We start from the raw sequence: 10,717 nt of genomic DNA, 5'->3' as shown, positions 1-10,717 counted from the left end.
AGGGGGTCTCCCAATCTTGGACTTTCTGCCTCTAGAACTGTGAGTTAAATGAAGCTGTTTCTTTGTAAGTACTCAGTTTCAGGTATTTTGTTATAGCAGCAGAAACAGACTAACACAACCAGTTCATTAACCTCTCTGTGCCCTCTTTTCCTTATTTGTCAAATAGACTTAAAATATTGTCCAACTCACAGGATAATCATGAGAATTAAACAAGTTAACACCTGTTAAAAGCTTAGAGTGCACTTGGTGTGGAGTTAAGTGCTATGTGAGGGTTTGTTCAATAAGTGAAACACAGAAAGTAATGTATGAGAAAACTAAAGGAGAGTAAGCAACGTGGCGCAGGGTGACCCAGCGGAGAGTCACACTGCATCTGACCCTCAGGGTGCCCAGGAGCTGCCAGGTACCTTCTGGCACCAGAGGGGTTGGGATCAGCCCTAGAGCAGACACGAAAAGAGAAGGATCCCTGTTGGGCAGGCCCACAGTACCCTAAGGGCTCTGCCTTTTCTCACTTTCCGGACTGTTCCAGAAACTGTGTTTTCGTGTGATACTCACTCTCCTGAGCCTCTGTCAAATCACCTGCGGTTGACCTGCAAAACCATGTGGGGCCGGGGGGCAGCCTTTCTGGAAGCCGGGCTTCCCCCATGGGGAGAGGATTGCCTGGATTCTGAAGGTACTTGTTAGACACAGTGTCTCATTTGAGACCTTAAGAAGCACAATGATGAGGATCGCAAGTTCAAAGCCAGCCTCAGCAACTTGGCAAGGCCCTAAGCAACTCAGCGAGGCTTTGTCTCAAAATAAAATATTAAAAAAGGGCTGGGGATGTGGCTCAGTGGTTAAGCACCCCTGGGTTCAATTCCTAGTGCCAAAAAAAAAAAAAAGAAGCAGCAGCAGCACTAGGAAGGCAGTGTTCTGTGTGTCGTCTGTGTATGTACTTCTCCCAGATATGATATATTCTTTCCAAACAGCTGTGTTTGGCTTTGTAAATTTATAACAGTTGTGATATGAGGAATCTGACATGTAACGAGAACTGTGTGCTAAGCACTGTACGCGGATTATCTCGTTTGATCGACACCCAAAACCCTGTGAGGACGGCATTATTACTAAAGCTTCTTTTACAGATGAGAAAATCAAATCACAAAGTGGCTAAGTAACCTGCCCCAAGATCACACAGTCACTGTGTTACAGAACCCGGACTTGAACCCAGGGAGGGAGAGTTGGCGCTCATAGCTTCTATACTGGCTTTAAAGGACAGTAATGCACACGGGGATCCGGGGGTCACCAGCCTGCGTCTGTCTCTTGGAAGGAATCGAGAGATCAGCCGTCTGCCATCTCCTGTCTTGGGGGGAAAAGGCAGCCCAGTCCCTTGCCGAGCCAGGCCCCCTGCAGGCCTCTGGAAAACATCTTTCTCAAGTCACTCACATCCCTGAAGTGGTGGAAGATATTGAGCAAGTCTCTCGGGGCTGGACCACTTGAGAAATCAGAAAAATTGACCAGCTCGGGAGCTGAACGTCTTACTTAAATTGATCAGCTCTTTGATTGCGTTGTTGAAAAGCCACTCAAGGGGAAAACCACAAAGCTGGTCAGCTTCTGGTGAAGCCCCAGGTGACTGGCTTAATAGACTGCTGCATAGATAAGTCAGGCACAAAGGAGAGCACACAGAGTTGTTCGGGCCACAGGGGGACCTGCTGGTTGACAGCAGTGGAGATCCTACAGGGACTTCCAGAGAGAGTAAGTGGAGCTCCGGGCCCTGTTCACAGGAATGTTGCAGGATTAAATTCTCTAACAAACTGGGTTGAACAGAAACCTATGTTTTCACACTTTTGTAGGAAATGTTTCTTACCTGTTTTGCTTTTCTTGTTCCGTAGGCAGAACTCTATTTACTTTGTGGGTCCAAGGGAATCTTGATAAACAGGTGGTTCCTGGGGCCTGCTTTCAGGAATGATTGGTGCCAAGACCTCCAAAATAGGGAAAGGACCATCTTTTTAAAAATACCTGATGTTAGACTGGGGCTGTGGCTCAATGGTGGAGCGCTTGCATAGCATGTGTGAGGCACTGGATCAATCCTCAGCACCACATAAAAATAAAGTAATGTTTACCCAGTCACGTGGAAGTAGCCTGACTGCAGGGGGAGAAAAGCTTACTGGAATGAGTCCATGGAGCATTGATGCCATCACAAGGGACTCAGGAGACAGACAAAAGAGAGGAAATGACAGGAAGGGTTTTTCCGTGACAGTGACAGTTGATAGCATCTTTGTCCCAAGATGGAGCTCTGGCTTCCATAACGCAGCCTCTTCCAGATTGGGTAGCAGTCTGTTGGGAGAAAGGTTGTCCCTGGAGGGAAAGGGGAAGTACTGGAGAATGATATTGGCCAAGTGATATCGTCATATACTGTGTGTGTGTGTGTGTGTGTGTGCAAATATGGAACAACAGATCACACTGTTACGTGTGACCCATAATGCACCGATAACAATATGGAAAAATAAATAAAGATGAGATGGAAAATTAAATAAATACAATAAAAATTGGTGGAGGGGGCGGGAGGTTGTTCCTGCAGTGTGTCAAGTCTGATAGCTCTCCAAGATTTGGGCACACACACACACACACCAGTGTGAGGTACAGATACTTCCATACAACACACACAGGCTCCACCTTACCTTTCCCAGAGTCCTCTGCGATGGAGAGGATCTTGCCCTGTTACTCTTCAGCCATCATTAAGGACCACTGGTCCCTTGAATTAAGGCTTCTGCCCCACCAAGGATCCCTCCCCTCTGGAGATAGGCAGACACTTTGGAGGGATCCAGGGTTTCTCTGTGTATTCTTCCTGGGAGATAGTTCTGCCTTTTCCCAAATAAAAGATGGGACCACCAGTTAATTTCAGACACAGTGGATCACGTTTTAGTATAAGTGTGTCCCGTGCAATATTTCTTTGGTATTTTTTAAATTGCTTGATCTGGTAACCCTAGCTGCAGGAGACCCAAATTCAAAACCTCCATGAGTGAGCCAAGAAGCCCTGAGGCACAGCCCGGTCTGTGCCCTAGAAGCTTATGTCTTGGTTGCTGATGCCATGTCTGAAGCCAGGCCTGTGGTCCAGTAGTCCTTCCCACCTTGACCCAGGTGGCCTCCTGGAGACCCTGCCAGCAATGTTGGGGTGGTTGACTCTCCTACCTGCCACGGAAAGGCCTTGATCCTGGAGTCCAGGTCCTGGCCAGTTGTAAGCTCCCCAATACTTTTCATTGTCCCTCCCAGGGCTCTCATACAAATAGACCCCGGGAGGCCTGGCTGGACGCCCATTTTCTGAAGTGTGGATGCAGGTTAGATAGACCCCACCCATCTCAACAGCAGGCCTCGGGTCTCGGGCCTGTGTCTATCTGCTCCGCATCGGCTCCCCCTGGTGGCCAAAAGCCCGCTCCTCGGGTCTGGCATCTCCTCCAGCAGGGTCCCTTTTCTGGGACCTCCTTCTGCCCAAGGCTCCACAGCCGGGCAGGGATGAATGGTAGCCAGGACCTGCAGCAGGCCAAGGGCAATCGCCTCCGTCCACTTCCCAGGCTCTTTGGGTGGCTCAGCCCCAGATCCTGGCCTTACTGGTGAGTGGGACCCTCCGTGCCATCAACGCTCTGGAGGATCAGCCCCTCCCATGTCCTCCAGGGATGAAAAAGAAGGTGGTGGCCCACTGGCTTCCTGCCACCACAAGCAGGGTAGGTTCAGGCAGGCATCCTTACAACCAGCCTGGAGTATGAACGTCTGGCCTCTTTGCTCAGCTCCCCGCCTCTGACAGCAAGCAGAGGGGATTTGAAGAGGTCAGGGTCAGCTCCAGCTCCTGCTGACACAGTGGGCGTCAGCTGGCCTCTGGGCCAGCCTGAGTCTGAGCAGCAGGCACCCTGCAGGGTGGAAGGCAGAACCTCGCACTCAGTGCCAGCGCAGCACCCCTGCCCTCCCTCGGCCCCTGCACTCTCTGCCTGGTGGACACAGCTCTGCTCAGCGACTCACTCAGCACTGACCCATCTCCTGCTTTCTCTCCCATCCTTCCTGCCTCTGAGGACTGCCGGCCAGCCATGTCCCTCTTCCTGCTCGGCCACCCTCACTGGCTTTTGAAGATAAAGCCTGAGCCTTATGGACTAGGCAGAGGTCCCCTGGCATCTTGCCCCTGCCACCGTCGGCTCTGGCACTCTCTGCCCAGAAGCACTAAATCTCCACGGTGACCCTCACTCTGCCTGCCACGTCCCCCCTCCAGACTTTCCCCCTCTCTTCCCCAGTCCCCTTAAGGCACAGCTCAGGGTCAACTCCCCCAGGAAGTGTGGCTGGATCCCCTGGACTCTGGTCCAGCTTCCTCATCTCCCCACAGTGCACTTGCCCTGGGGCAGTGCCTGTCTCCAAGCCTCAACTCTTGCGTTTGCCACATTGAATGACAACAGCCCGTGCCTGCATCCCCTCTCCTTCCAGGGAGTGGGCTCCTAGAGGAGGGGCAGTGACCTGTTTTCCTTTGTGTTCTCAGCACTTAGAGCAGAATTTGATACAAGCTTAATAAATGCATAGTGGTTTAATAATTAATTAGTGGATTCATTCTCCAGGAGAAGGAAGTGACATCCTTTATAACCAGAATTTGTCACCTGTTTGATGACCCTCCCCACCCTCTCCTTAGCCTCATTCTCCTGCCATTCCACCAGCTGACAGTTTCAATGCACCTTGTCAAATATGCTCTTGAGTCGTTTCACAGGTTCTCGGTCTTGTTCTTGGAAGGTCGGGAACACCCATTCTGTGTTCATTCAACTCGCATTCCTGAGCACCCCATGTGCCGTGTGCCCAGTGGCACTGGGATGGAGAGAGATGCAGACAAAGTCCCTACTCTCAGAACTCCCCAGCCTAGTGTGAGGAGCAGACAGGAGAATGGGCGAACAGCAGATGCTGACTGGGGACAGTGTCACATAGTAGATACACAGGCCCGCTCTTCACACCTCTGCCACCTGCAGACCACATGGCCTTGGGAAGGCCCCTTACATGCTTCTGTTGCCCCAGGTTTAAAGAGAGGTAATGACAGTATCCAACTCTGGTTTTATGGGCATTCATTGAATTTTTTCTCTCCAACAGTTTAGCAGAGCGCCTACCCATGTAGACATTCAGTAAATATTCTCCATATGATTCTTAGGCCAGTGTACTGCAGGAGCCCAGAGGCGGTGGAGCATGCCTGTCATCCAAGCAGCTCTGGAAGCTGAGGCAGGAGGATCACAAGTTCAAAGCCAGCCCCAGCAAAAGCAAGGCCCTAAGCGACTCAGTGAGACCCTGTCTCTAAATAAAATACAAAATCGGGCTGGGATGTGGCTCAGTGGTTAAGTGCTCCTAAATTCAATCCCCAGTACACACACACACACACACACACACACACACACACACAGAATGGCAGCAGTTATGAAGGACAAAGATCAGGATCAGGAGGAAGTCTTTTCAGGGCAGCCTAGGAACTGGCTAGTTACATGAAAAGCAATGCAAGGGCCTCGTGCTCCCCAAGGAGTTTGCTGGGCAAGGACCAGGCCCCGGGGAAGCTGCCACACCCCCATGACCTTCTCTTCCTCCTTCAGGGCAGACGACTGCTTCTGCGCTTCTCGGAAGCTGGATGCGGTGGCCATCGAAGCCAAGTTCAAGCAGGACCTGGGTTTTCGGATGCTGAACTGCGGGCGGACGGACCTTGTGAAGCAGGCGGTGTCTCTGCTGGGGCCTGATGGGATCAACACCGTGAGTGAACAGGTACAGGCTCCAGGGGTCTGAGCCAACACCACCGCCTCCAGCACCACCCCACGGCCAGATGGAAACAGCCGGCGCTGGGTTGCGGCGCCCCCTGCTGGCCGCTTAGGTTGCCTTTTTTTGAAGATTTTTTTTTTTTTTTTTTTTTTTTTAAGGGTTTGTTGGGTTCTGCCTGTCTGCTACTGCGCAGGACACATCCAGGCTGGTGTCACCAAACTTTTAGACTATACTGAAGAGACACAGTCAGTCTGTAGACCCTAGGAGGCAGCTCAGAAATAGGCAGCATCCCCTCTCCACCACCAAAATCCTGAAACTGGTACAGGGAGAGTGGCTGGTGTCTCTCACTCAAGGAGATGCCCCGTGAGGGGAAATGTCAGGGACAGAGAAACAAGCAGCAGTGAATTCCAACGGGAAGTGACTAGGGACAAATGGGGTTGCTTTGCATGGGCACTTCACACAGTGAGTTCCAGGAGGGGAGGGCAGGGATGATTTATTTAATTACAGCTAACAGTTTTCTCGAGAAATACTAAGTCTCCCTGACACACAACAAACACATACTTCCATTATTTAAAAATTATATTCTATCTCACTTTTTTGACATTTTACATTAAAGATAATATTATTGAATTTTTTTAAAAAATCATTTTTTCATTTGCTGTACCTCGATGATGGATATTTAGGTTGCTTCTAATTCCTTTTATTAATGATGCTGAGCTAAATGTACTTGCAGAAGCCTTTGTGCAACTCCCTGATTATTTCATTATGGAAATTCTTAAAAATGGAAGCAGTCGCTCGAACACACCAGCCTTTCTTAGGGTCTCAGTCTTCAGTTATTTCCAGAAGCTGTTTCCCTTTCCCCACCCTCCAGCTAGCTTTTCTGTTTTTTTTTTTCCAATCTACTTAGAATTAACTCTTTATATATTAGACACAGCCCTTTGCTATAATGTGACAAAAATGTTTCCATGTACGTTTTATGTGAATTTTGTCTATAATGTTTTCGATTTTATTACCTCATTGCTAGGATGATTTTCCTCTGTGATTTCTTCCATGACTTTTATGTTTAGAAATGGATCCTGAGACCAGTTAGATATCTTTTAGGGTTTTAATTTTTTCTCTAGCTATCTCTAACCAAGCTAGAAATGCGCATGGTGTCTGGTGGGAGATAAGGTTCTAACTTGGATGGTTTTCCAAATAGCTGCCTTCCCAACACCGTTGGTTGGAAAACCCACCCCTCCCTTCTGTGGGCTGTGGTACTTGGTTGGTGATGAGCAGGAGTTGGGACCAGCTGTGGTATTCCTGAAGCCATCTCTCCTTGGCTTGCCTTTTGCTTGTCAAAGACAATGTCAATCCACTTTCAGTGAAGGGGGACACCACATGCTCAGGGGCATCCGGTTACCCTTGACATTGACCAGCTAGTTTATACAGAGCCAGGAGGATGCTTGTTATATCATGAGAGAGAAAGGATGGAGGAGCAGCATTCATCGGTTAAATAGCTGAGGGCTGATGTCACAGAATCCAGAAAGTCCTAAGAGTCCTAAGTCAAAATCAGCCACTTGTTTTAGGAAATGCTCTGAGGTCTGTTGCACCCTGAGTCAGACAGACAAACCAAAATCCTCCAAACTCAGCAAAGACAAATACCCAAAGGGCAACGTGAGCTCCCTTTCCCTTCTGCCGTGGTTTCCAGAGTGCACAGGGCTGTGGTCCTCAAATCACAGGGCTGCACATGTGCTTTAGACCTGCTGGATTTTGAGCCCAAGCAGCTCCCCCTGCAGTCACGTAAGACGTTCCATTTGTTTCTGTTGCCTGACCACAGCCACCTTGTAAACCTCTCCATTCTCTGGTTTTAACTCACCGCAGGGCATGACCCCCCTGATGTACGCCTGCGTCCGTGGGGACGAGGCGATGGTTCAGATGCTGCTGGATGCCGGAGCTGACCTGAATGTGGAGGTGAGGGTGCAGAGGACTTCAGGGCCCCCAGAAAACCATGAGAGGGGGGGCTTTGCCTTCAGGAGCCATGGCTGTGTGCTCATTTCCACCAACAGATCCCTCCTCGGCCCTGTAGTGATTGTGGTCCCACTGAAACTGCCTGACAGATTCTGTGCGTCCCGAGGCTGCAGCCCAGCCATGCCCCGAGGGGCGTCCTGCATGTATGTTCCATCTGAAAAACCATCGAGGCTGCAAGGAGCAGTGGCCACTGTTGGCTCAGCAGTCCCACACTCCTGCCAATCCATTCCTTCAGGGACGGGGCAGAAACTGTCCGGAGCCGTCAGCCGGTTCCCTCCACCTGATCAGGCCACAGAGGATGCTCTGGCCATTCTCCCAGGCTGAGGCTTCCCTGCTCCGATCCTCTACCCGCCCCACCAAACCCTGATTGGCTCACCTCCGCTGAATTGACAGGTCTTAAAGCTCATCCCAAGGCTTCCTTGAAGCAGTGGGGTAGAGCGGCAAGTGTGGTCCCCCACCCCCACAAGCATTAGAATTTGACAGACTTGAGTTCAAGTTCTGAAATCACCACCTCCATACTGACCTGCTTTGGAGCTGGGCAAGTGGCATAACCTCTCTGTCTCCATCTGCAGAGTGGGAGAATAATCACAGCTTTGCAAATGGTTATCAGAAGAAATAAATGTGACCATACCTAGCACAGGTTGGCGACCTCATTGAAGTATTGCTCCATCCCACCCCAGCCTTAAAGTAGGGGAAACCCCATTCTTCCCCCCTTTCCTGTGCTTTCTGAAGACCACTCCCCCTGGAAGCCAGATAGTGGCAGTCTCAGACACCAGAGAGATTGGCATGCTGCTATCATCTTGCCTTAATTCTGGAAAACCTGTTTGGTCCAAATTTAGATGCCCTTCAGTCTCATTACTATATTTTTTTTAATTAACGAGTATGGTTTTGGATCTTACAAGTTTCACATATGTGGAGATTTGCCATCCCCAGGGTGAGTCCTAAGCACCGTGCAGACACTGGGGGGGCTTTGGGTCCTGGTGGGGTTCTGGGCTGCTCCCCTCCAGCCCATCCCACGAGTCTCGGCTCAGCGTCTTCATCCAGCACAGTGACCTGAAATGCAGGCATCGAGGTTGCGTGGCCCCAGAAGCGCTGGGGATATGTGATTGCGAATTGTGCCAGACCCCGCCCACAGATTCCCTGCTGTGTCTTGGCCTGGGGTACATTGAGACCCCCATCCCGAAAGATCTGTCTCAGATTGCCGACTCGCGTTGTGTCCAGGGAAAGCTGCGTGTCCCCGCTTCCAGTAACTCCAGGGTCCCTATCAACTGGAAGCCAGCAGGAGGGTGGAATGAGGAAAGCGTGGGGTGAGCACGAGCAGTCCGTGAAGCCCCCTCCTTCAGAGGGGTGACGGTCTTCCCTGGAGTGAAAGCTTCGAGTGGACTACGGGGGTGGGGGAGGGGGGTTGCTGCCCCTCTTAAAAGTGCGGATGGAACATAGTGATGCTTCTTTGCTGTCTGACATCCTGCAGCCCTCAGAACATCCCCCCTCAAGCAGAAAGAGGAAAGGGACACTCAAGGGAACTTGCTCATTCAGTAGAGAAGCGTCATTCCTGCTTCCCCAGGGATCAGCAGTCACCCGTTCATTCCCCTCAGAGGAGGAGGGAAGGAGCCCTTTTTGGGCACGGGGGATATAAAGCCACTGAGAAATTTTCTCCCTGCCCCATGGATAAAAATCTCCAAAACAGTTCCCTGACTTCGGGGGGTTGCTCCAGCCTCTATTCCTACAAACACAAGCAGGTTCAATGCCCACTTGGTAGGAGGTGTTTGGGGCATCTGCCAATACCTCCCAGAGCACCCTCCAGGATGTCTTCTTTATCCATCTCTAACCTACATTTAGGTTACAGATAGGTCAGACTTGTTAGCCTAAGTATTGTGAAGATCACATTTTGAAAATAACTTCGATTTGTTTATAGGTTGTCAGTACTCCACATAAATATCCATCCGTCCACCCTGAGACCCGCCATTGGACGGCTCTGACTTTTGCTGTGTTGCATGGACATATTCCTGTAGTTCAGGTATTAATGGATTCCACATCTGACCTTTCTCCTATGTGACGCAAATCTAAACCTCTCCCAGCATGCATATCCCATGAGATTCATATTGGTTAATGGCAATTACCTGCAGTGTATATTTATATCACATGAAAAAAAATATATCATTTGTCTTGATCTGTTTGGCCCAGCTTTAACCAATATGAAGTGACCACGTAACCACACAGCACCTCACACACAAGCGGCAAGCCTGCAGAGTTCTTCCTGGCCGCTCTGGGGTGGGGTCTCGACTGTTGTTTTGTGGATTTGCTCATTTTGTTTGTCATAACGTGAACATGAGATCAGAGGTGTGACTCTGGCGTTTCGTAAAATCTAGTGGTTTCCAACCAGTGGAAAGAAGCATCCAGATCACCAAAAGAATGTTTCCAAAGAGCGCTTGCTTGGGTCCCCTCCTTGAGAATCAGGAGGAGGAGGTCTGGAATAGGGTCTTAGCGCATGTGTTCTGAAACAGCCTCAAGTATGGGGACATGCATATAAAGAAGCTTTTTATGGCTGTTGAGGAGTTGGTGTTCAATGAATAGAACACCAGCACGTTCTGGGTTTTCAACTGGGTCTTTACTTTATTGGAAAAGAAAGATCAGCTTCCTGGTCAATGACACCTAGCCCCATAGTAAATACTGAGCTTTGAGGACAGCAGGAACTTGCCTCCTTTAGTGTTGTGGCCCCTGGCTCTGAATTCTGTGCAGAGCGGAGGACAGCGTTGCAGGGACAGCTCAGCAAAACAGAAGTGTCACAGGATCACTTTGTTGTTTCCTGGGTCATGAGCATCCTTAGGACAGATCCAAAGTGAGGTTTCAGGAGGCTGGGTGTGTGATGTGTCACCCTGAGAGCTGGCTTCTGCCCACTCCCCTCCTAACAGAGGAACCCAAGAAAGAAGGGGTCAGATGGTGGTCTAGTGGACACAGAAGCCATCCTTTAACAGGC

At 50.1% G+C, this 10,717-nt stretch overlaps 1 protein-coding gene across 3 annotated transcripts in view; it reads left to right on the top strand.

The window, feature by feature from the left end:
• The first annotated feature begins 5,137 nt into the window (after positions 1-5,137).
• Positions 5,138-10,717, top strand: part of Abtb3 (ankyrin repeat and BTB domain containing 3) — a 37,266-nt gene continuing 31,686 nt past the window's right edge. For 2 of the 3 annotated variants that reach the window (XM_048802492.1, XM_015482574.2), the window contains exons 1-3: positions 5,138-5,739; positions 7,594-7,683; positions 9,656-9,757. In XM_048802492.1, the coding sequence (XP_048658449.1) occupies positions 5,479-5,739; positions 7,594-7,683; positions 9,656-9,757 (453 nt within the window). In that variant the 5' untranslated portion in view covers positions 5,138-5,478. The remainder of the gene's footprint in view (positions 5,740-7,593; positions 7,684-9,655; positions 9,758-10,717) is intronic. The other variant, XM_048802486.1, reaches the window with a different exon arrangement.

The sequence above is a fragment of the Marmota marmota genome, unplaced genomic scaffold, assembly GCF_001458135.2.
Source record: "Marmota marmota marmota unplaced genomic scaffold, marMar, whole genome shotgun sequence".
Taxonomy (NCBI): Eukaryota; Metazoa; Chordata; class Mammalia; order Rodentia; family Sciuridae; genus Marmota; species Marmota marmota.
Note: the sequence above shows the minus strand (reverse complement) of the source record. Positions and strands in the feature narration are given on the sequence as shown.